This window comes from Chiloscyllium plagiosum, unplaced genomic scaffold (genome assembly GCF_037043375.1).
Source record: "Chiloscyllium plagiosum isolate Xiang-an unplaced genomic scaffold, Cpla_swu_hap1 HiC_scaffold_7, whole genome shotgun sequence".
Classification (NCBI taxonomy): Eukaryota; Metazoa; Chordata; class Chondrichthyes; order Orectolobiformes; family Hemiscylliidae; genus Chiloscyllium; species Chiloscyllium plagiosum.
In genome coordinates, this window is record NW_028270145.1 from 16245603 (window position 1) to 16272113 (window position 26511).

Here is a 26511-nt window from a genome sequence, read left to right on the forward strand (position 1 = left end):
CAGATGCTGGCTCACTTGTCTCCCCAGGCATTTTCAGGTTTATTTGATGATATTAATATCTTTGCTCTTAGAAAGCACTTTGATATTAACATAGTTATGTACAAATTGTTGATTAACCAGAGAAAAAAATTACAAGAACACTGCTCTTCGAGGGACATCGCCCCAGATTGGGATATGTTAGTTGCATGAGGAGAAAGTGAGGTCTGCAGATGCTGGAGATCAGAGCTGAAAATGTGTTGCTGGAAAAGCGCAGCAGGTCAGGCAGCATCCAGGGAACAGGAGAATCGACGTTTCGGGCATAAGCCCTTCTTCAGGAAGAAGGGCTTATGCCCGAAACGTCGATTCTCCTGTTCCCTGGATGCTGCCTGACCTGCTGCGCTTTTCCAGCAACACATTTTCAGATATGTTAGTTACATGTTTTTCTCAGCTCTTGTAATAATACAAATGTCATTCTTATTGCAGTTATCAGCAAATGTTGCAGAAATTGCGTGTGATTTATATAAATTACTTTTTTTCAGAGTTTTGATCTTAAAATAGTGCCTTATGGCTGTTGGTCTATTTTCAAAAAGGAGTTGTAAAACCAACTAGGTCAGTCTTTCTGGAAGATAGTGAGGATGGCAGAAAGTAGACAGTTAGTGTTGATAAAGTGTGGGCTAGATAAAGCACAGCAGGATCGGGCAACACCTCAGGAGCAGGAGAGTCGACATTCAGGCAGGACTCTTCATCAATCTTTCTCGAACCATACTTTTATATCATGATGCCCCTCTGTGAGAACTAATGGAAATTTGTCTATACTGTAGGTGTTTATGATTGACACATGATTTGGAGATGCCGGTATTGGACTGGGGTGTACAAAGTTAAAAATCACACAACACTAGGTTATAGTCCAACAGGTTTAATTGGAAGCACTAGCTTTCGGAGCGCCGCTCCTTCATCAGGTAGTTGTCAACCACCTAATGAAGGAGCGGTGCTCTGAAAGCTCGTGCTTCCAATTAAACCTGTTGGACTATAACCTCGTGTTGTCTGATTTTTAACTTTATGATTGAAACACTAAGCCATTAAGCTAAGCAGAGTCTAGGTAGAACAAGGTTATTTAAGAAGTTCAAAAGCTTTTGGGGTTCAGTTCAAAGGAGACCTGCCTGGGATCAGAAGCAAGCACAGCCTCTCTGAGAAAAAAAGAAGACTGCTGAGGAACATCTTACTTCAGTGAAAGTTCGTAAAACTTTTACAAGGGGAGTGTTTGGTTAGAAATCTGCAATGTATCAAAAGACTCAGAAAGTCTAAGCTCTCAGTTGTGAGAGTGGACAAAAGAAAAAGCCTCATAGTGCACAGGACTGGAACTGAGAAGTTGCAGTTAAGTCAATGGCATAGATTTGACAGTGGAGAAACATTTCTCTGGTTTCTCAGTAACTGTAATAGGATGGTGCTGTGGATTAGGCAATATTTTGGTTTACTGTATGTTTTGAAATCTTTCAAACTGCGTTATATGTGGAAAATTTGTTTTTTTTTAATTTATGTGAACAAATTTGCAGCCTTCTGTGCTCATGTTTGAGTCAAAGATGGCCATGCCAAATTAAGAAAAAAAAGATCTAGGAGGCCATTTCATATAAAAAGTAGAGTTCTGGCTAGGATCATAGTTCACTGAAATTAAGAGAGATCTCTTAATTTAGAAGTTAAATTAAGAAATGTGCATGTGAAAGTACTAGACAGGAAATGGTTGTATTGTGTTGAAGTTTATTGCATGGATTTTCAAAATGACTGAATGTTGTTAAGAGTTCTCTGGAAGTGGAAGATGTAAAGTGGATTTTTTGAAATCTTTGATAAAGTTTAAACTGGAGAATTAAGAAGATAGGAGATGCTTAAAGTGATTAGCCAGCAATTAGAATTGAATCCTGAAATTGAGATGTCACAGTTAGAATTAGCTAAGATAGCTACAAATGAAAAAAAACTTGGCTTAGAAATAAAAATGACTTGAGTTACAAGAAAAGGAGGGAAAACGGGAAACAAAAAAAACTATTGGCAAGAAACAGCGCCAGAAAGTGCAGTGGAAAGATACATAGAGTCAATGTATGGTATGCTTGCCTTTATTATTCAGGAAATTGAGTACAAGAGTCATGATGTCATATTGCAGCTTTATAAGGCTTCAGTAAGGCTGAACTTAGAATATTGCATTCAATTCTGGTTGCCACACCACAGGGAGAATGTGGAGGCATTGGTGAGGGTGCAGAAGAGTTATACCAAGATGCTGCCTGGATTAGAGGGTATGAACTATAAGGAGAGGTTAGAAAAACTAGGGTTGTTTTCTCTGGAGCAGCACAGGCTGAGGTGAGACTTGATAGAAGTCTATAAAATTATGAAATGCATAGAGATAGTTGACAGTCAGAATCTTTTTGCCCTAGAGTTGAAATGTCTAATATTGGGTGCATGTGTTTAAGGTGAGAGGGGAAAGTTCAAAGGAGATATGAGGGCCAAGTTTTTTTTACACAGGAAGTTGTAGGAGTGGAGGGAGTTTGGTGGGGGCATTTAAGGGGCTTTTAGATAAACACATGAATATGCAAGGAATGGAAGCATATTGACCAAGGGAAGGCAGAAGGGGTTAATTTAATTTGGCTCAACATTGTATGCTGAAGGGCCCGGTCCTATGCTGTATTGTTCAATTTTCTAAAACATGAATTGGGAAATGGATAAAGCAAAACAGAAACTAATACAAAAGGAAATTCAAATTAAAAAGCTTGAGCTGCAAAAAAGGCAAAGAAATAAGACATGATTTAGCCAAAGGATAGCTTAGAATACAGGGAAAAACGGGTAACAGCTTACAAAATGATTCTGATTCCAATGAGAGATTTAACTGAGAATCCACGCTTAATGCCGAAGTGTTTTGAAGCTGGAGTCAAAAATGTTTCACCTCATTTGAGAAGGTAGCTGAACAGATATTAAGATTAAGATTAGATTCCCTACAGTGTGGAAACAGGCTCTTTGGCCCAACAAATTCACACCAGCCCTCCGAAGAGCAACCCACCCAGATCTATTTACCTCTGACTAATGCACCTAACACTATGGGCAATTTATCATGGCCAATTCACCGGCCCTGCACATCTTTGAATTGTTGGAGGAAACCAGAGCACCCGGAGGAAACCCACGCCGGCACGGGGAGAATGAGCAAACTCCACGCAGACAGACACCCAAGGTTGGAATCGGACCTGTGTCCCTGGCACTGTGAGGCAGCAATGCTAACCACTGAGCCACCATGCCACCCCTAAATGAGGTGACCAAAAGACATTTGGACCTTAATGTTACAAAATAATTCGATGGGTACAGCTATGATTGTGTATACCATTCCTGTCAGAGGAACAGATTACAAAACTGTTAAAAAGGTAATACTCTATACTTATGAGTTTATGCCTGAATTATCAATTGAAATTTAGGACTATAAGAAAAAAAATCTAATTAGCTATTTATGGAATGGCAAGGGAAAAAGAAATACAAAAGCTAGAGAACAGAAGGAAAATTATGACTGTGGAAGAATTCAGAAATAGCATTCTCATAAAAGCCAAAAACTTATCTTGAAGAGCATGAAGGATCAAAGATACAGTAGTTCTGGCAGATACTTTGCTAACTCACACAGCCAATAACAGTTGGTTAAAATGGTCATGCAAGAACTCATGAGGTAATTGGAGAAATAGCAAATCTGTGAATGGATGAGGTATTAATTTTAGAGAACAAAACAGAAGGATGCTGAAGTAACAAAGGTGCATAGTTAGAAGCAAAAAGAGTTATACCTCTACAACTGACTTCGCCTACTCAGAAATTGAGTCAGAAACAATACCTGACTGTTATTACTTGAAAGCCAAAGTTCTAATGAGCAAATGGAGACCACCACAATGACTAGTCAATGAAGAATGGGCATGGTCCATGACATGATACTCTCATCCAAGGTGCTGTAATGGAATTTTATGAGTGATTCCCAAAATTCCAACAGCAGGCCATTTAGATATTAGGAAAACACAGGCTAAAGTATTAAAACATTTTTATTGGGCAGGTTACACAGATATGTAGTCTAGATTTTCCAAACTTGCCATATATTTCAGGTAATGGGGAAACCTCAACCATCAATTAAACCTATATCTCTAATTCCAAAACGAACTCCCAAAAAGAATGCTTAGCAAGGCCTTGATACTTTGCACAGGATGTGTACTTAAAAGTAACAATGGAAATCAATATCTTTTAATGATTACGCCATTGAAATCTTCAAGAAGATTTCCTGAAGCACTGGCTTTCGGAAAAAATACTGCAAAAATGACACAAGAAAGTTAGTTCTTTTTTAACAAGATGTAGATTATACTAAGAAATACTATCAGACCAAGATTCATATTATATACTGCAAATAATGGATGACTTGTTTGGGAAGAAAACAATCTACATCTTCTGTTTAATCACCCAAAATCTCAAATTGATTGCAACAATGCTATCAACTTTGAAGATCATGATTAAATCTTATTATCAGTAGTGAGCAAATAATTTTGAGAAAGGAATTCTCTGGTTACTGTTTGTCATTAGGGGTGATTTTTATAAGTCCACAGGATTTAGTTTTTTTTTAATAATACAGGGACATGAAGGGAGGGAACTATCTATAATGATTAAAGAATCATTACCTTTCATGATCTTTGCTAAACCAAAGATCAGAGACTATACTTGCAGTCTACGTTTCATTTTGCAGATGAAAACTAACCAAAGTCCATGAGTTGACCAAGAAGCATTTGAAGAGTGCTCAACAAGCTATGAAACCAAGAACAGCTGGAGGTAAGGTGTTAATGCTGTTTCCTGTTTCTGAGGAACTAACAAAAGCAAAGATCATTGGGCCTTATCAAATCAAAGAGAAACTCAATGATGAAAATTCTGCAGTGAGTATTCCAGATAGAAGGAAGAGGCAGTGACAGTGTTATGTTAACATGTTAAAGAGATATGTTGACTGGGACAATAATTAGCAAAAAAAAAATGCACGTGGACTGGCACAAGAAATAGGGGGTGAAATAAAAATCAGAAATAATTGGAGAATCAATCAGAATTTGAAAATATAAAAGTTCATCCTTCAGTAATCGGACTGGATAAAATGTAGGCACTTACAAGGTTAGATAGCATAATATTTCATCTTTCAAAAAAATACTTTCAGGGAAATGACTTACAGAAGCTATTACAAAGTCGTAAATCAATCTGTGAACAGGCCAGGAAAAATGTCCACGGTGAATTCATCATTTTAATATGGGTGATGCATTATAAAACAACACCTTTATAGACATAATCCACAGAAATCATATCAAGTGAGGCAAGAGATTAAATTCATGATAGACAATGACATTATTGAACCAAGCCATAGCAGCTGCAGCTCACCTATTATAATGGTGCCAAAGCCAAGTGATTATTGGCAAGTCAACACAGTTAAAAAGAACAGTCTTGCATCCTATTCCAAGACTGGAGGACTGCATTGAATACACTGGACATGCACAATTTGTCACTAAAATCAACTTGTTAGTGTTGTTGGCAAGTTCCATTGATGATACAGTCAAAGAAATATCAGCTCCAAATCTGTAGCCTTCTATGCTTATGTTTCAGTGAAACCATTAAATTTTAAAAAAAACTGTCCACCCAGATTTCACTCTGGGATCTGATTTGTCCAGTCGTAGCATGATTTGGGATCATAACAATCTAAATGACTGAACAAAGTTAGACAGTCACAAGTTACACAAAATATACCATATCACATGTCTTGCTTTCTCTGCCGTTCAATAGAATTGTAACTGACTTTGGCCTTTAACTTCAATTGTTCACCCATGCTCATCCCAATTTCCCGAAAGACCAAAATTCTGTCTATCCCAACCTTAACTATGTTCAATGATAGAGCATCCACTGGACAAGAGAATACCAAAGATTCGAAACTTTTTGAGTGAATAATTTCTCCTCGTCCAAGTATAAATGATAGGCGCCGTATCTTGAGATGTGCTGCTGTGTTTTAGATTCACTGACCAGCGTGAACAATGTCGCACCATCAACCCTGTCAGGTCATTTCAGAGTCTTGTATGTTTCAATGTGATCACCTCCCAATCACCACCCAAGTTATTCAGCTTACTATAACAGGACAGCACCCTAACCCCAAGCATAAGTTTAGCAAACTGTTGCTGCATCACATCCAAATCTTTCCTTAAATACGGAGACCAAAATTGCACACAGTATTCAAGATGTGCTCGCTCCAAAGCCACACATAATTATAGTAAGACTTCTTTACTCCTGTACATCATTCCCCTTGCACTAAAGTCCAAGATATAAATTTCCTTTCTCATTGCAAATTCTGCCTGCACAATAATTTTCTTTGTTCCTTGTACAAGCACATGTAAGTCTCATTGAGCATCAGAGGAACAGGATTAGGCCACTTGCTTAGTCTGCCCTACCATTCAATGCTATCATGGCTGATCGAATACTACAATGCCTTTTACCCATTCAATTCCCATGGACCTGTACACCATTGATAATCAAAAACCTATCAATTCCTACCTTAAACAAATTCAAAGATTAAATGTTTACAGTCCTTTGTGGTAGAGAATGTCAAAGGGTTCCAACCCTCTGAAAAAGTTCTCCTTGTCTCAGATCAAACTGGTATCCTCTCACATTTTCAAATGGCGTCCCTTGGTTCTGGAAGGGGTAACATCCTACCTGCATTGACCCTGCACAACCCTGATATCATGTCTTAACTCTTCAAAACCCAAGAGAATACAGCCCAGTTTGCCTCATCTCGCTTCATGGGACAGTTTCCCTATTCTTAACACAAGTATGGTGAACATTTGTTGCACTGTCTCTATAGCACAATGGAGATAAAAAGCGCAAAACTGCACACAGTATTTCAGCTACTGTGTAACCAAGCTCCTACAAATTGATCAAAGACTTATTACTCCTGCATTCAAGTCCTCATGAAATATATATTAACATTCCATTTTCCTTCCAAATAGCTTGCTGTTAACCTTCATTAACCAATTAGCAAGGATACCTGGGCCCATTTGCACACTGACACTTTCCAATATCTTACTACTTAAGACATTCTCTGCAAATCTGTTTCTCCCACCAAAGTAATAATTTTACATTTTTCCACATTATACACCATCTGCCAGTGTGTTACTCACTCATTGTACAGTGTTTTATCTTAGCAATTTTTGAGAAGATTTGTAGCTCAGGCTTATGATAAGTATATGAGTTAGTTCACTGAGCTGGAAGGTTTATTTTCAGACATTTTGTCACCATACTAGGTAACATCATCAGTGAGAGTCTCTAGTGAAGCGCTGGTGGTGTGTCCCACCTCTCTATTATAGGTCTTGGTTTGTTAAGGTGGGTGATGAAATTTCCGTTTTTTTTTCCAAGGGAAGGTAGATAGGATCTAAATTGATGTGTTTATTGATGAAGTTCTGGTTAGAATGTCATGCCTCTAAGAATTCTCGTGCTTGTCTTTGTTTCACCTGTTCTCGGATCTGTGTGTTGTCCCAGACAAAGTAGTATCCTTCTTTGTCTGTATGCATGGAAACTAGAGATAGTGGGTCATATCCTTTGGTGGCAAGTTGGTGTTCATGCATCCTGGTGGCAAGTTTCCTGCTTGTTTGTCTGATGTAGTGTTTTTTTTACAGTTCTTGCATGGTATTTTGTAAATGATGTTAGTTTTGGAGGTAGTATCTAATGAATCCTTTAAGTGCATTAGTTACTGTTTAAATGTGTTGGTAGGTTTGTGGGCTACCATGATACCAAAGGGTCTGATTAGTCTGGAAGTCATTTCTGACATATTTTTGATGTAGCTAATGTGGCTATAGTTTTTGGTTGTGTTGTGTCTGCTTGTTTGTGTTCGTTTCTGAGGAATTGGTGGATTGTGTTTATTGGGTACCAGTTTTTCTTGAAAATGTTGCATAGATAGTTTTCTTCTGCTGTTTGTAGTTCTTGGGTACTGCAGTGTTTTATCTCTTTACACCCTCTCTGTGTCTCTCTATGGCTTACTTTTCCAGCTTGCTTTGTATCACCACCAAATGTGGATACATTCTTCTGTTTCTTCTTTTAAGTCATTAATACAAATAACTGACTCTTCCTAGTCACATTTTGCCAATTTGAAAATGCCTTCTTTATGCCACTCTCTGGTTCCTGGCCCTTAATCAATCTTCTATCTATGCTAATAGACAATAGCTGTTGCCATGAATCCTTATTCTGCTTATTAAGGATTGGTTATTAACCTTACAAGTGCCTTCTGAGAGCCCCAAACTTGGAGAAAAAGATTTAAAATGAACAAACTGGAGATTAACTTAGAGAATAGATAATTAGTTTTCTTTTACAATACACTTTGGTAATGTCCCAACAGATTCCAAGGGACCAGAAATTGTGTTATTTAATTTCTTCGAAAGATTACTGAATAATAGCTAATGGGAAGGAGAGCTTAGAGAGCTCAATTTAGATTTCGATGATAAAATATTGACATAGGATAAATCTTGACTACTGGAGTATAAGAGGATACTGCCAGTTGACTTTATCAAGCCACTTTCCATTGTTAGAGACATGCAGGTGAATAAATATTCACATTAAATATCTCCATCTGCATTCTTTCCTCCTTTGAGATGTTTCTTAAATCCTATCTTTTTTCCTTAAGCTTTGACTATAAGCTCCAATATATCCTGATATGGCCTGTGTCTAATTTTGTTTAATGTTCTACAGAAATATTGGACTCCTAGCCTTTGCTGATCTAACGTTTCTTGAGTTCTTAATATTCTTGAGTTTACATGCAATGGAAATTAAACACATCAAAAATCAAAGTTCTGCCAAAAACATAACATCTTACATGGGAGTTATTTTGGCTCCACAAGACTGATAGGGTTTTTGGGTATATTAAAGCCATTTCTTTCAAAAGTCTTCACAGAATTATATATTTGGTTGACTTTGACTTCAGAATTAGAGGGACAGTGTTGCCAAGCCATTTAGCATGGTGTACTGTCCCACTTCTGCTGGATTTCACCATTGTATTCCAACACAATATATTCCATCGGTATTGAACCATTAACTCTGTTTTTCACTCCAAAGACACTGCCCATATCTGCTGTGTTTCTCTGGCATTTTTCTGTTTTTATTCATAATCCATTCCATCCTTCCATTTTTTAGCCCACTCCCAACCCAAGCTGCTGTCCAATCCAAACAGCTTTATCACTTGGAAACCTCTTGTGCATCTCCTGCAAAGCATCTTCCCTGTTACCATACTAAATGTGACCTAAGATTCTATCTTTTGTCCCTCTTGTATTTTGGTTTGCCAAATGTATTGCCCCTTAGCAACATTACTTATAGACACTCGGAGATGGGAGCAGTCATGTTTTGCATACATGCTGGCTCTACCTCTGCGCCTTTAACTTTCATGACCCAACCATTATCAATGCTTGGCTGTCAGTAGACAAAGTCCTGGATGAGCAAGGATTTCCTTCAGTTCAGGTTCAGCGAAACGGAGACCATCATGTTTGGCTCCCTTCCCATGTCAGACACCTCAAAGTGTTCCACTGTCTCTTTCCAAAGCTGCTAACTCAGATGAGCCCAGCGGTGTGAGTCATTGGCATCGAGTTTACTCAGCTGATCTTTAAACTGCATGATCCAGACTGCCTATTTTCACTTCCTCAACTTCTGTCTCTACTTCCCTCCTATTGTCATTGAAATACTTATCCACGAGTTTGCAACTAAAGTCAGAGTAATGACTTCTTGAGGCAATTTCAAATTGTTCAAATCTTTGCCACCAGACATTTGTCTGACATTGCTTCCCACTTCCTCGTCATCTTACATCTGCCAAACCTGAGCGATTCCCCATTTAAATATCAATATTACATTTTTGAATGACCGTGTCCCTCCCTCCCTTAGCTTTGGCATTTACAAAACACTTGCACTGTAATGTAAATTAAACCTGTTGACAATTGGGGCTGGATTTGACGGAGGTTAATTTAAACTTATGATGGACATCAGTTTGGCTCACAGAGAATGTTGGTTGTTGCCTGTGCAGTCATGATATAGTCTTTGATTGAGAATAGATGGCGTTCCTGCTTAGGTAGATTGCATTTTGTTGCACTGTCCAAGTGACAACTGCATTATGTTCATGTCACTGATTGGATAACAGAGCCCAGAGGTTTAGTAACAATACAGTTCAATCCATATATGGGCACAAGAGCAGCAGGGAGCCCTTGCCCTTGCTCTAGGACTTGTTTGATGCTTTTACAAACCTCATCCAGTAACTCAATCAACGCAATAATTTTAGAAAGTTCAGCAGCATAGCCTTGAGCAATGTTTTATCAAGTAGCTGGAATTCAAGGTCATGGTATGAACAGAGAGGATAGCCACGGTGATTTGAAAGAGCTTGCAGAATGAATTTGATGCTCAGGATAGGCTCTAATGCTGATCTTGGCAGATGTTACACCCTTCTTCCAGTCCTTGATTGGGGAAGAAACATGTGCATATCTTGTGGATGTCAGTCATTTGAAAAAATCCATAACTAGATATGCATACTTTTGAGCTGATGCATCATTAATCAAAGTCAGGATAAGCCAAGTGTGGCAAGATGTCAGACATTGACTAATAAACTTGAAATTTCAAATGAAGCAATTCTGGATGAATTATAATTGGAAAGTCCAATCAAAACTTTAAACAAAAATACTCATGAGTTTCAGAAAACTGAGAAAGATTGCTAATGTCTCGGAACATGCTGAATAGGTACTGATGGGTGGAGATTATCTGGCAAATTACTGATCACATTTAATGCAGAAAACTTCAATATTGAGAGACTGGGGATTAAAATGTACCCGAATCAACTAAAAAACAAAATTCCACACAACACTACACTGGAAAGGAATTTTGAAGCTGTGACTCAAGGAGAAGGCAAGCTAACAAAAGATAGTAAATGTGGCCTCACCAGCATAACAGGTACCCCAGAAACAATTTGGTTTACTCGTGGATCAATTATGAAAAGCATCAACTCAAGGTGGAGGAGTGAGAATTGGATCTTTGGTTAAATAGTCAGACAAACAGGAACTGATTGCAATATTGCAGAGAGCATTCGGCTGGTCCTTTCTAGAGTTCTGTGTACAACTCTGTGGTCAAAGTGTTGTGAGAAAAAAACATCTGTGGTTTGATGAGTGAGCACTGAAGGGCAACTAAACTGAAAACTGGCAGTAGGCACTGAGGTTGTGATGAGATGCAGAAGAAGCTGGGAATGTTTTTACAGTTGGTGGTACACTGGGGGAATCGTACTGAACTATTAAAAATGCATAAAGGAGATAAATGTCCGTATGTTTAGCACAGCTACGGATTCTAATATGGGAAGTCTCCCTTCCATCAATATTATCTTTGCCATGATAAACATCAACTACAGAAAGGAAAAATAAACAGTGCCTGATATCTGAACACGCGATGTCCAAAGGTTAAGTCATCCACAAAGGATGAGATTGAAACAATCCAAACCTGTTTCATTGAGAATCTTGGATCCCTTGTATAAATATTAAGGGTCAATTTTCTGCTTCTGATTGGGGGCACAGATTATGAAATTGCTAATCTTGATTAAAATTAATGGATAGAGGTCATGAACTGATTGCAATATTGTGAAATATACTTCTGGCATGAATTCTGTGATACATAAAGTGTCTTGGAATTAAGACCATAGCCACTCGGCCCATCAAGTCTGTTCCATCATTTAATGAGATCATGGTTGATTTTATAATCTTCAACTCCACTTTCCTGCTCTATCACTGTAATCCTTTAATCCCTTGCTGATTTAAAATCCAGCTGGAACAGCCTTAAAAATACTTAATAATCCAGCCTCAATGGCCCTCCATGGTAAAGAATTCCACAGATTCACTTCTCTCAGAGAAGAAATTCTTTCTCATCTCTGTCTTAAATGGGCACTCCCTTTCTCTGAGATTATGCTATTTGACTCTAGCCACTCCCAAAAAGGGAAACATCTTCACATCTTCCATGTCAAGATCACTAAGAATCTTAGATATTTCAATGAGGGCTGCCCTCATTTTTCTATGTGTAAAGTTCCAATCTACTCAATCTCTCCTCATAGGAAATTCCCTCCATACCCATAATTAACCTAGTGAAATTTCTCAGGATGGCCTCTATTGTAAATATATCTTTCTTTGGATAAAGGCACTGAACTTTTTACTGCCTTGTATAGTTTTAGCAAGACTTCCCCATTTTAATACTTTGTTCCTTTGAAATAAAGGCCAATATTCCATTTGCCTTCATTAATCCTTGCTGAACCTGGATGTTACCTTTTCTATTTCATGCATGAGGTCCCCAAAACTCTCTTAGCAGTCTGCACTCTTTTCCAATTTATACAATATTCAGTTCTTTTATTCTTTCTGCAAAATACATAAACTTGTATATAATTGTAGTCCCAGCACTGAGCCCTGTGGTACTCCATAAGTTACATCCTGAAAATGACAGCTTTATCCCAATTCTCTGTCATCTATTAGTTAGCAAATCCTCTGTTCATTTTCCCAAACCATGAGTTCTTAGTGAATGAAGTTGCCTTATGTACAACACCTTATTAATTACCTTCTGGAAATCTCAATTTATTACATCTACTGGTTCTCCAGTATCTATCCTGCTTGTTACCATCTTAAAGAGCTCCAGTAAACTTGTCAGGCATGATTTTCCCTTCATCAAGTCATGCTCACTCTTCTCAATCATGTGATATATTTCTAAATGCCCTTGTTACTGTATCACTCTAATATTTTTTCAATGACAAATGTTAAAATCTTTCTAACCGTCACACTGAAATCCTGTAACTTCCTGGACAACCTATTTTACTGGCTATCAGAGGGAAAAGATGTGCGTGCACCGCTTTTTAAGGTCAGTGTAACAGTGCCTGAACGAACACGTACTTCCTTCAATCATGCACTAAATCTTCGTGTTGGCCAAGAACATTGTATCTTCTATAAATAGTCTACAGTGTTAATTCATGTACCTTAAGAAAATAACACCATAAGAAATAGGAACAGGAGTAGGCCATTTGAATCGTCAAACCTGCTCCACCATTCAATAGGACCATTGCTGATCAACGTTCCTCATGCTCACTTCCTTGAATTTTCCCCATAGCCCTTGATTCCTTGACTGATCGAGAATTTATCTCAGTCTTAAATATACACAAGGACTCTGTTCCAATAGCTTTCCACAAATAATTCCAAAGACTCAGAACCTTCAGAGAAGAATTTTTTCCTCACCTCAGTCTTAAATTGGCACCCCTTTATTCTGAGACAATACCCTCTGATGCACAACTCATCCATGAGGGAAAACAACCTCTCAGCATTTACCCTTCTCATCTTCTAAACACCACTAAGTGGAGTCCCAACCTATTTAGCCTTTGCTCATAAGACAATCGCTCCATAACAGGGATCATCCTAGTGAACCTTCTCTGAACCAGGAGAATAAGGGGTTGTAAACTATTTCAAACAGATTTTATGAGGGTGCATTTTATTGTGAGGATTCCCATGCAAAAGATTGTAGACAATGGTTAATTTGGAAAGAGAAGAAACACTGGGACGTTTTTAAAGAAGGAGTCACAAAAAGGACTTTGAGACTTTTTAAAAAGGCATTTTGAGGGATTGACATAGCACAAGCTAATTGCTTGGAATAGTTTACTGGAAATCAAATGCCTGGGTTTATAGTTTCGTTTTGGACATTGTTTGTAGTTCAGTTGGGATCCAAGCTGTGAGAAGAAGAAACTACCCAGCTCATCCTCGAACTTTGAGAAACCCATTTTGAAGTGTCTAAGGTAAGACGTTAAAAAAAAAGATACACCAGTCCTACTGAAAAGACTTTAAATTCCTTACATCGCCCAAACAAACTTCATTTAAAAGATCCCTTTGACAAATGCCTGTGTATGGTGGAAGCCATCTACATCTTCCAAATCTGAAAGCCACCTTGAACCTCAGACATTGATCACATAACACCAGGTTATGAGCAGCAGTGCTCTGAAAGCTAGTACTACCAAATAAACCTGTTGGACTATAAACTAGTATTTGCGATTTGTAACTTTGTCCACTCCAATCCAACACCAGCACCTCCTCATCTTAGATACTAAAGCAGTCTATCTCCAAATGCAGCAACATCTGGACAATATTTCGCTTGCAAGTAACATTCCCACCACACCATTGTCAGACAGCAACCATCTTCAACAAGAGAGAACTTTACCATTGTGTTTCAGATTCAATGGCATTACCACTACCTGATTGCTAATGATCAACATCCTGGGAGAGTGGGTTACCACTGAGCAAAAAATGAACTAGTCTGGCCATATAAATACTGTGAAAGGTCTTATGGTGCACTGTCCCTATCTCTGGACTATAAGGTCCAGATTCAAGTCCCCACTGCCCCAGGGGTGTGGTATAACCCATCTGAACAAGTTGATTAAAGGCAATTATAAAGACTATGGCTGCAAGAGCAAATCAAAGGATAACTTTCTTGTCGATAGTAACTCACCTCTTGACTCCCCAAAGCCTGCCCACCATTTATAAAGCACAAGTCAGGAGTGTGATGGAATATTCCCCAGTTGCCTGGAGGACTGCAACTCCAAAAACATTCAAGATGCTTGGCATCATAGAAACCTACAGGTGCAGGTACATAATTCTTTGAAGTTTGTGTCACATATAGACAAGGTGATTAAAAAGGCATTTGGCATGCTTGCTTTTATTGCTCAGTCGTTTGAGTATAGGAGTTGGGAAGTTAAAAATCACACAACACCAGGTTATAGTCCAATAGGTTTAATTGGAAGCACTAGCTTTCGGAGCACTGCTCCACCACCTGATGAAGGAGTGTCGCTCCGAAAGTTAATGCTTCCAATTAAACCTGTTGGACTATAACTTGGTGTTGCATGATTTTTAACTTTGTACACCCCAGTCCAACACCGGCATCTCCAAATCAGGAGTTGGGAAGACATGCTGAGGTTATATAGGTGAGGCCTCTTCTGGAATATTGCGTCCAGTTCTGGTCGCCCAGTTATAACAAGGATATTATCAAACTGGAGAGGGATCAGAAGAGATTTCCCAGAACGTTTCTGGATACCTAAGGCTTGAGTTATAAAGTAAAGCTGGACGGGCTGGGACTTTTTTCACTAGGGCGAACGAGGTTGAGAGGTGATCAGATTGAAGAATATAAAATGATGAGGTATAAACAGAGTTAATGGTAATTGTCTTTTCCCTAGGATTGAAATTTCAAGACTAGGGGGCACATTTTTAAGAGAGGAGAGAGATTTTAAAATGACATAAGAGGCAAATTTGTTCCACAGAGGGTGATTCGCTTGTGGAATGAACTTCCCGAGGAAGTGGTGGATGCGGGTACAATTACAACGCTTAGAAGCCATTTGAATTAGAAGACATGAATAGGAACGGTTTGGAGGGATATGGGCCAGGAGCAGGCAGGTGGGACTAGTTTAGTTTGGGATTATGTTCAGCATGGACTGGTTGGATGCTGCCTGACCTGCTGTGCTGTTCCAGCAATAAAGTTTCAACTCAGGATGGATAATCTCAACTTCATCTAAGTCACAGAGTCATAGAGATGTACAGCATGGACACAGACCCTTCAGTCCAACTAATCCATGCTGACCAGATATCTTCAAGTCCCATTTGCCAGCACTTGGCCCATATCCCTGTAAACCCTTCCTACTTATGTACCCATCCAGATGCCTCTTAAATATTGTAATTGTACCAGCCTTCACCACTTCCTCTGGCAGCTCATTTCCACACACGTACCACCCTCTGCGTGAAAAAGTTGCCCCTTAGGTCCCTGTTAAATCTTTCCCTCTCACCCTAAACTTACACCCTCTCATTCTGCTCTCCCCCACCCCAGGGAAAAGACCTTGATTGTTTGCCCTATCCATGCCCCTCATGAGGTCACCCCTCAGCCTCCCATGCTCCAGGGAAAACACCCCCAGCCTATTCAGCCTCTCCCTATAACTCAAATCCTCCAAACCTGGCAACATCCTTGTAAATCTTTTCTGAACCCTTTCAAGTTTCATAACATCCTTCCAATAGGAAGGAGACCAGAATTGTACACAATATTCCAAAAATAGCCTAACCAATGTCCTGTACAGCTGCAGCATGATCTCCCAGCTCTATAAAGTTATTCTGACATTTTCAGTTCATAATGAAACTGGCCTCTTGGGTTGTATGCTGTCAGAGTGAATACATGACGTCCTGAAAGGACATGAATAGTAGGTTATGTTAGCAGAGTCAGGCAGACATCAAACATATTGGTAGACTTTGTTAAGAACAGCAGGGGTGAAGCTGAAACATCAGAGGGACGTACAAGTCTTCAAATAACACATTGTCCGGGCCTTTCACACATTACTTATCTTGCACATAGTAGTCTTTAGTTTGTGTGTTGGACTGATCGGCCAACTCAGAGTGAAAGTGACAGCAAGTTATCCTTGATGTTGAGGATCTGACAAAAACGGTGGCGACAATGGCTGAATGATATTAACGCTGAAATGTTAATCAAGAGACCATGTAATGTGCTGGGGACCCAGTCTGAATTCTGAATCTTGTAAAAATGTGGAATTCAGAGTCTAATGAAGGCCATGAATCCATTATTGATTTTCGGAAAAGACTCACCTTCAATCTTTTAGGGAGGGAAATGGCCATCCTTCCTTGATCTGGCCTACACATGACACCAGGCCCACAACAACGCTATTGACTCTTAACTGCCCTCTGGGCAATTAGGGATGGGCAATCAATACTGGTCTAACCAGCAACAAGAGAATGAAGAACGAACAAGCTTTTTACTTTTACTTTAATTAGTTTTGTCTTGCTTTGTATTTCCAATGAGAAGCCTTTGTTCTTGGACTGAATCCTGTCCAAAAACTTGAAGTGTTGTGGGCTAGGCCAGTAGGTACTGTTTAATACTTGGAGGATTATTCCTGGCCAAACATCACAGGAGTAGCTAACTTCCAGGTTTATCCAAGGAACACGAAAAGCTCTGCAATTGTGCCACAACATTCTGGGCCTATCAAATCAGGCTGTTCCTTGGCAATAACATCAAGAGTCAAGATTAGAGTGGTGCTGGAAATGCACAGCAGGTCAGGCAGCATCCGAGGAGCAGGAAAATTGACGTTTCGGGCAGAAGCCCTTCATTAGCACCACTCTAATCGTGACTCTAATCTCCAGCATCTGCAATCTTCACTTTCCCCTAATAACATCAGGATACCAGTGGAATCCGATCTCTGATTAAAGGCAGTATTTTCCGGTTTGGAATTCACGTTTGATGACAAACACGGAGAAAACCGCCATTTCCATTCGGGGTTGGGTCAGCTTTTCTCATGTAATTATATATTCAGAAGCTCATTATTTATGCATGATAAGGAGCAAGGTGAATTTTATGGTGGAGGCAAGCAGAAGACCGTCACCACTGCTGTCACCTTACAGCGTTGGAGATCTTAGCGCCATATTTAAAAGGCACCCAGACATTCACTGCAAGTCAGAACATCACCTGGGCTCTCAGGTTGGCTACCTGTAGTTAATTCTGTTGGTCCTTTCGCTGTCCCCAGTGAGCTGCTCTCCCTTCCTTGGTCAGCCTGTCTCCCTTGGCCAGACAAATTTACAATTTTAGCCAGCCACCTAACTCAGTGCTCATTACACGTGAACTTCCCTCTCTTAGTCATCCTCTGTGTCCAGTGGAAGTTAGACCCAGTCTCAAACATGGTCTGGCAGTGACGATTGTTCTCCCAAATAGGATAAAACAGGAGCCACTCACTTCAAAGATCAGCAGGTACAGACCCTCACTTCTTGCACAACACTTACATGCAGGTCAGGAATGGGAATGTATGCACGTTGGTTTGCAAAGAATTTAACTGAGATGCAGAACATCATTGTGGCAATTATGAGCATACGTAAAAATACAAATGCAGCACGATACCCGACATTTACCATCCGGAAGTTTGACCTGCCTTTAAAATGTTAAGAACTGAATTGTAAATGCTCACCCCATGACTGGGAACTTTACTTTTGAACCTATCGTGCTACCTTGTTTCCTGCTTTCAGAGGAAGATTCCACCTTGATTGCCTGCTGTAAATCTCTTCTTTGTAGGTAAAAGCTCAAGTATAACTTAACCATTACTTACTGAACTGGTTTTGTTAGTGTGTGGTTTAGCCTTTGAAGATACCTCTGATGTTTGTTGATCCCATGTGCATATCCAGTCTATGTTCTATTTGGAGATGCTGGTGTTGGACTGGGATGTACAAAGTTAAAAATTACACAACATCAGCTTATAGTTTAACAGGTTTATTTGTGAGCACTAGCTTTTGGAGCCTTGCTCTACCACCTGGTAAAGGAGCAGTGCTCCTAAATCTAGTGCTTCCAAACAAACCTGTTGGACTATAACCTTGTGCTGTGTGATTTTTAAACATGTTCCATTTGCCCTGTGTTTCTATACTCTGAGCAATCACCAGATCCAAATTCAGCAGATGTGGGAACCACTGATATTATCTGACTGCATGCTATTTTGGCACCATTGAATGCATAATATTTAGAAGTTACTGGCCTTTACACGTGAAATGGACAGCAAGAACCACTGTCAATCATGTTGAAATGCAGAGATTATTCGCTGATCACTGCCTGGAACTGTGTGCTTTTGTTCCCCAGGACACCAACTGATTGTAAATGAGTAATAATTAATAAAAAGAACCAAGACTTGACGAGTCAAAAGGATTCCTTCTGTCCTGTACTCATTTTTGATTCCATGATTCCATCAATTATAGGAAACATCATAATGGTTCTTTCTTTCCTTCATCTGGGGTGCTGCTATTTTGATTCTTTATTCAATTCATAGCATTTCCTTTTCTGAAATGTAAGCTGTTTAGCACATTAAGTGTCCTACCTTCTTGCTGTCAGAGTTTCTGCGGTTTGCATAGTAGGCAGACGTTACTTTAATCTAGAGAAGAAAGAAAATAGAATATCAAAGTTACAATAATAGACCTTTTCAGAGAATCTTAATGAGAGGACTATTAGTTCACTCTTCTGGCTCAAACATTGAAACGAAGCAGCACCTTTGCATGTGCCAAATGCAACTTTGCAAAATACATCTTAAAACCAAGAAATGAAAAATCAAGAAGTGAACATGAACAGTTAACCTAAAGGGAAAATGAAGCTGCAGTTTCTTGTTCCAGGTATGCTTCCAGACCTGCTGTGTACTTTTGTTTATAATTCTTAAATCAATTAATAGTGCTCCATTCAAAATTTTAGACCTCTGCATGGAATATTTTATTACACGCTGTTGTTGTTGTGCCAGATATTCATGTTCAGTATCATGCTCCTTAACAGCAGATTCCAAGGTTTTTTACAATCTGAAGTTCAACTCACTGATTATTTGGTCACATTATTTGACAGCCCAGGCTTTACAACAAAAAAACCCACGGATGTATGAACGAGATATGGTTTAATATAATCTAAAAGATTTACAACAAAGAAGAAGGGCATTCAGCCCACAATAAAACCAAAATAGTGTGCATGCTGAAAATATAAAATAAACATAAGAAGTGCTGGAGAAACTCAGCAAGCTTGCAGCATCTGTGGAGTGAGAAACAGAATTAATGGTTCGAGTCTGATAGGACTCTTTAGGAGTTCTGAAAAAGTTAGACCCGATTTGGAATGCTAACTGCATTCCTCTCTGCAGAGATGCGGCCAGATCTTCTGTGTTGGTTTTTATTGATTTGCATTCAGCCCATCATATCCATGCTGGTTACTGCAACAGCATCACAGTGCGTCCCACTCTGTCCTTCTGATACTGGCTCCTCTCTAATTAAGTTTTTTTTCTCTCTGAATTGCTCCTTGTTATTTTCTTAAGCGGATATAAATCTTTTTATGATCACTATCTCCTAAATGTTTCCTTGCAGACACCTAATCTCATATCTGCTGCTGTAGTGAAATTTATGTTAAACTAAAGTCTACTGCTGAAGTGATTCCAACATCTGTGAAGAGAACGGAGCTTCAAAAGATCTAAAAGCCTGCTGTCTAAACTTAGCCATATTTGGAATGTTGTAAAAGATCACAAAGCCGAGGACAGATCACCATAGCAACAAGAACCAACTCAAGCACATTTACATTGTGTAAACCAAAAGAGAACAAATAACCTAACAATGCTGTGAGATGTATTTTTAGTTGACAAGTCACCAGCCCTGAGCAATATTTAAAGCACCTTTAAAAGGTAGCTGAATTTAAATTTCAAAGACACAGTTCCAGTATGACTGCTCCAACACAGTCTTTTGCATCCTGCTAGCAGATCCTTACTAGATATCTTCCTGAATATTCAAGGTCTCCAAAGGTATTTTGCTGACTACTTCCTAGACCAGTCGCTACCCCACTGGGGAGCGAGTGACACAGTGGTAATATGACTGGATTACCAACCCAGAGGCCCAGTTTAATGATCTGGACTCATGGGTTCAAATCCCACCACAGAATCACAGTGTGTTATGGTCCAGAAAGTGACCATTTGGTCCACCATGCCTGCACCAGGTCTTCACACGGCCATTGTTAATCAATGTCAATCATCTGCTTTTAACCCATACCCTTGTACACTATTCCTATCCAAATAACCATCTAATGCTCTCTTGAATACCTCAAATGAACTCAGTTAAAAATCACAACACCAGGTTATAGTTCAACAGGTTTATTTGGAAGCACTAACTTTCGGAGCGCTGCTCCTTCATCAGGTGGCTGTGCAGCAGGATCATAAGAGACAGAATTTACAGCAAAAGATTACACTGTCGTGCAACTGAAACAATATATTGAACAAACCTAGATTGCTGTTAAGTCTTTCATCTTTTAGAATGGGTTGCAGGTTTTAGTTCATTAATATGTAAATCCCAGAATTTTCTGGTCATATTCTCGAGATAAGCTAAGGTTTATAAAAAAAAGGTGACATCTCAGCTCACCTCCACATCAATGAACTTGCCTACACCACATTTTCAATCATTCCATACTGCAACTACTTTAGTGTGTGAAAAAGTTTTTCCTAACTTCAGCCTTGCTTCTTTTGCACATTGCTTTAAGGCTATGCCCTCTCATTCTTGTTCCTTTTATAAGCAGGAACAGCTTCTCTGCATCTACTGTATTCAGGCCACATAAATTTGAAAACCTCTATCAAATCTTGTCAGCCTTCTTCTCACTGAGATAGACAGGCAGGAGGCTGGAAGAACACAGCAAGCCAGACAGCATCATGAGGGGGGAGAAGAGTTACACCTGAAATGTCAACTACTACACCTCCTGTTGCTGCCTGGGTTGCTGTGATGTTCTAGCCTCCTGCCTGTCTATTTTGGATTCCAGCTTTTTTTGTCTCTTCTTCTCTCTGAGGACATAGAACTTAGAGCATAGAACAGTACAGGCCCATCGGCCCTCTATGTTGTGCCCAACATTATTCCTACTCTAAGATTAAGCTAACCGATATACCTTACATTTTACTATCATCCATGTGCCTATCCAAGAGTCCCTTAAATATCCCTAATGTGTCTGACTGTACTACCACTGCTGGCAATGCATTCCACACACCCACCACTCTCTGTGTAAAGAATCTACCTCTGACATCTCCCCTATACCTTCCTCCAATCACCTTAAAATTATGCCCCCTTGTGATAGACATTTCCACTCTGGAAAAAAGTATTTGGCTATCCACTGTATCTATGCTTCTCATCATCTTGTACACATTTATCAAGTCACCTCTCATCTTTCTTTTCTCCAATGAGAAAAGCCCTAGCTCGCTCAACCTTTCTTCATAAGACATGCCCTCCAGTCCATGCAGCATTCTGGAAATCTCCTGTGCACCCTCTCCAAAGCTTCCACATCTCTTCTATAATGAGGCAACCAGAACAGAACACAAGTGTGGCCTAACCGGGGCTCTGTAGAGCTGCAGCATAACCTTGCAGCTCTTAAACTCAATCCCTCTGTTAATGAAAGACAATAGTACCAAGTTCTTCAAACTGTGCTCACGTGGACTGACCAGGGCCTGGGGAGAAGCGGGTGAAGGAGGCCTCTGGCAGCAGCAAGGCCAGGATGAGCCAGACACGGCTCCACCCCAGCCCGGGGTCTCCAGGTGAGCAAGGATCAGATACCGGGCTGACTTCCCTGGCCCTGACTTGCAGGCTGCTAGCCCCGGACACCTGAAGGAGTAGAAGCATCGGTAAAAGGGACAGAGGAGGACCACAACCACCGATGAACGGCAGCAGCAGTGTCTGGAGGAACATCAGATGGGGAACAGGAGGTATGGAACCCATGCATTACCAGGTCCAAGGCTCCAGCTCGGATGCGGCAGTTGCTGTAGTGAAGATCTGTAATGGAGAACTGGGAGCCTGCTACAGAGACCCTGGAGCATTACAGAGATTCCGACCGATGTCAAGAAGTGCCTGGAAGAGCAGTGGAGGAGGAACCATAAGAAGAGAGAAAGGTGAGCTGTACCCCGGTAAAATCTTACATTATATTCAGTGTTTCAAGATGGCCCCGGAGCGTGGCATCAGTTTGCATAGAACATGTGATAAAACACTCTCACAGTATTTTTATATACACATAACAATAAATCTAAATCTAATCTAAATCATAACTAAAGTTTCTCATTACTGGAACCATTCTTGTAAATAGCTTCTGTATTCTCTCTCATGCATTCACATCTTTCATGCAATATGACACCCATCACTGTACACAATACTCCAGCTGAGATCTAACAAGCTTCTTATACAAGTTCAACATAATCTCCTTGCTCTTGCCCTCTATGACTCTATTAAGAAAGCCATGGACATTGTATACTTTAAGAAATGCTGTCTCCGATTGTCCTTCAATGAGCTGTCTTACACATAATACCAACTCCCTCTGCTCCTGCACCCTCTTTAGAACTATATCATCTATTTTACATATTCCTCCAATGTTCTTCCTACCAAAATGCTTCACCTCCTACTTCTCTGCATTGAACCTCATCTGCCACCTATTTGCCTATTCCATCAACTTGCCAATGTCCTCTTGGAGCTCTACAATGTCCTCCCACAGTTTACAATTCTTCCAAGTTTTGCGTCATCATCAAACTTTGAAATCGTCCTCTGTGCACCAGGGTCTACATCATCAATATATATGAGAAAGAGCAAGGCTGCCGTTACTAATTGCTGGACCAATCCACTAAACACTTCCCTCCAACTGAAAAGTATTCCTTGACCATCACTCTCCATTTCCTATACCTCAGCCAATTTTGCATCCATGTCACTATTTTCCCTTTTACACTATGACTTACAGCTTTCCTCACAGGTCTGTTGTGTTGCACTGCATAAACATTGCTCTCATTGATCTCTTTTCTTGCCTCTTCAAGTAACTCCAGTAAATTAGTTAAACATTTAGAAATTCATGCCGACTTGTCCAAATCAATCCTCCTTTTTCCATATAACAACGAATTCTAACCAAAATACCAGTTTCTAGAAACCTCCCCACCACCAGGGTAAAACTGACTGGTCTGTAATTTCTGGGATTACCCTTACATTCTTCCTTGTATAAAGCTGTAATATTCACAATTCTATTGTCATCTGGTACTACCCCAAATCCAGGGAAGGTTGAAATATTATAGCTAGTGCCACTGTAATTTCCACCTTCACTTACTTCAAAATCCTTGGAAGCAACTCATCCAGCCCTGGTGCTACATCAACTTTAAGTATCACAGTCTGTCCAAGATCTTTTCCTTATCAATTTTGAACCCTTCTATCAACAGAGTTTCCTTCTTTGTCATTATGGCCTGGGAATATTCTCCTCTTTTCTAAAAATAGATGCAAAGTATTTATTTAGCCATGCCTTCGCCTTCATGTATACATTTTATTTTTAGTCTCTAATCGGCCCTACTGGTCCTTTAATTACTTTTTTGCTATTTATATACCTACAGAAAATTTTTAGATTCCCTTTTATCTTAGCTGGTAGGTTTTCAGAATTCTTCTTTGCTTCTATTACTTGCCCTTTAATCACCCTTCTAAACCTTCAGTATTCCTCTTGGTTCTGAAATGTATTTTTTGCCGTACTCTTGTCATAAACAACGTTTTTTCAAATGCTAAGTCTAACAACTTTGCCAACCGAGGAACTCTGTTTTTTTTTGTCCGAACTTTCCCACTTGAGGGAACGTACCTCGGCTGTGCCTAAACCATCTCCTCTTTCTTCAGTCCCTGTCTTTTTCCTGCCGACCTCTTGTTCCAGTCAATCCTGCCCAGCTCAGTTCTTGCCCCACTGAAGTCAGCTCTCTGCTGATGGATACTTCCTTACTCTGGATTGTTGCATTCTGTTCTCCACAATGATCACAGCATTTAAAATCAGTTCATGAAACTGGACCATAAAACTGGTCTTGGTGACCAAAAAAAACTCATCTGGTTCACTAATGCCCTTTAAGAAAGAAAATCTGCCAACTTTACCTTGTCTGGCTTATCTGTGACTCCAAGACAGGTAGTTGACTTTCTGAAATGGCTCACCAAACCACTACAGGCACTTAGGGATGGACAAGGCTAGCTTTGCTAGTATTGCCCATACATCATAAAATAAAAGTCAACAAAACAATACCTAAACATGTAATAGATTTGCTGTGAAACAGACTTATATTGTGGAATTTTCTGAGGGAGACATCTGATTTCTAAATGGCAATGCATTTTGGGAATTCAGAAGGAGTTGCTGTATTATAGTTAATGGAATTCTACTTCATACATAAACTGAAGCTATTATTAAATTTCTAATGAAAATCTTCAAGAGTATTAATAAGAAATGAACGTTTACTTTATAACACCATGGCTTTAGGGGAAAGAAACCATTAAAATTAAACTAAGATTAAATCATGGGGAAATAAAGAAATTAATACCCCAGATTAATGAGCAGAATCACATCTCTGCTCTGGCTCCAGTTTTTTTGTACTATAGCTGTTTTGCCTATGTTCTGAGAGCTGGACTGGTTATCACTTGGTATGGAGTCAAGTACAGATCATCAAACTGCTTTAGTTCACAACGATAATGAATAAAATAATGAATTAACAAGTAATACATATCATCTAATTTCAGCAAAATGTTACATCTTTTCCCACAGAAAACAGAGAATGTGAACCTGAAAAAAACAAATCGGTAATAAACCTAATACGGCAGTTGCATTCAAGAGTCATAGAGTCACATAGCACAGAAAGAGACCCTTTGGTCCAACCAGTCCACACTGACCATGATCCCAAACTAAACTGGTCTCACCTGCCTGCACCTTGACCTATATCCCTGCAAACATTTCTTATCCCTCTATTTAACCAAACCTCGGTGGTACTGACAACCACACTTCCTCTGGAAGTTCATTATACAGTATGGATTGCGAGTGGAAAAAGAAAAGTCTCCCCTCATATTTTTTTAAAGTCTTTCTCCTGTTACCTTAAAAATATGTCCCCAGTCTTAAAATCTGCCACCCCAAGGAACAGACACCTGCTATTCACCTTATCTATACCCCTTGTGATTTTCTAAACCCGGGTACGGTCACTCCTCAACCGTCTCCACTTCAGTGGAAAAACGTCCCAGCCTGTCCAGCCTCCCCTTATAACTCAAACCCTTCATTCCCAACAACATCCTGGGAAATCTTTTCTGAACTCTCTCTAGCTTAATAATATCCTTCCTATAACAGGGTGACCAGAACTGCACATGGGACTCCAGAAGACGCCTCATCAACATTCAGTACAACCTCAACATGACATTTCACCTCAACTTTCATAATCAAAGGTCGAGCAATGAAGGCAGGCAAGTGTGCTGAATGCCTGTTTAACCACCCTGTCTACATGTGATGCAAACTTCCAAGAATTATCTACCTGAACCCCTAGATCTCTCTGTTCTACAATACAACCCAATGCACTACTAGTAATTGCGTAAGTCTTACCTTTGTTCCTTTTACTTGGAATATATATGTGGGAAAAATAATAGAAGGATATGTATTAAGGCTAGATGAGATAGAGTGGGAGGAAGTTTGGAAGGAAGTCAAATAGGACCTACTGGGATAAACAGCCTGTCTATGCTGCTCAGTCTTTTCTTTGGCTGCTTCATTCAGCTACGGATCCACAACTCTCTCCTTCAGGCACTGATTTTATGACAGGTGTGGTATCCTGTGGTCTCTGGCATTGCCTGGCCCTGACCCACATACTTTCTCCCCTCTGCTAGCCAGACGTGATGCTCCCACTAGTTTTGGGTGAGAGACTGGTTTGTTTAATTCAAGCAAGGCCAGTTGGAAAATGTTGGCCATATCTAACTCCTGCTTCAGGATCTCCTTTTATCTTGAATCTGGCCCATGGTGGGCTACGGTTCTGTAAGAACTGCTAGGCCAATGCTATTTTAAACACAAAACCATTATAATGGCTGACTGTACACAGTACCTGCATATTCATTCCTCCATGGTAATTCTAATTATAATTTCTGGCACCCAGATAAGCAGATTTGTGATTTTTGAGAAGGTTTGTAGCTC

The 26511-nt window shown here is 39.7% G+C and overlaps 1 protein-coding gene across 4 annotated transcripts in view; it reads right to left on the bottom strand.

Annotated features, from left to right (window-relative positions):
- The window catches only part of vps8 (VPS8 subunit of CORVET complex), a 570470-nt gene that overhangs the window by 78950 nt on the left and 465009 nt on the right, over positions 1-26511 (bottom strand). For all 4 annotated transcript variants that reach the window (XR_015757598.1, XM_043693080.2, XM_043693078.2 and 1 more), the window contains one exon: positions 18914-18967. Coding sequence is in view for 3 of the 4 variants with exons in the window: in XM_043693080.2 (XP_043549015.2) it covers positions 18914-18967 (54 nt within the window). In the remaining variant the exon portion in view is untranslated. The remainder of the gene's footprint in view (positions 1-18913; positions 18968-26511) is intronic.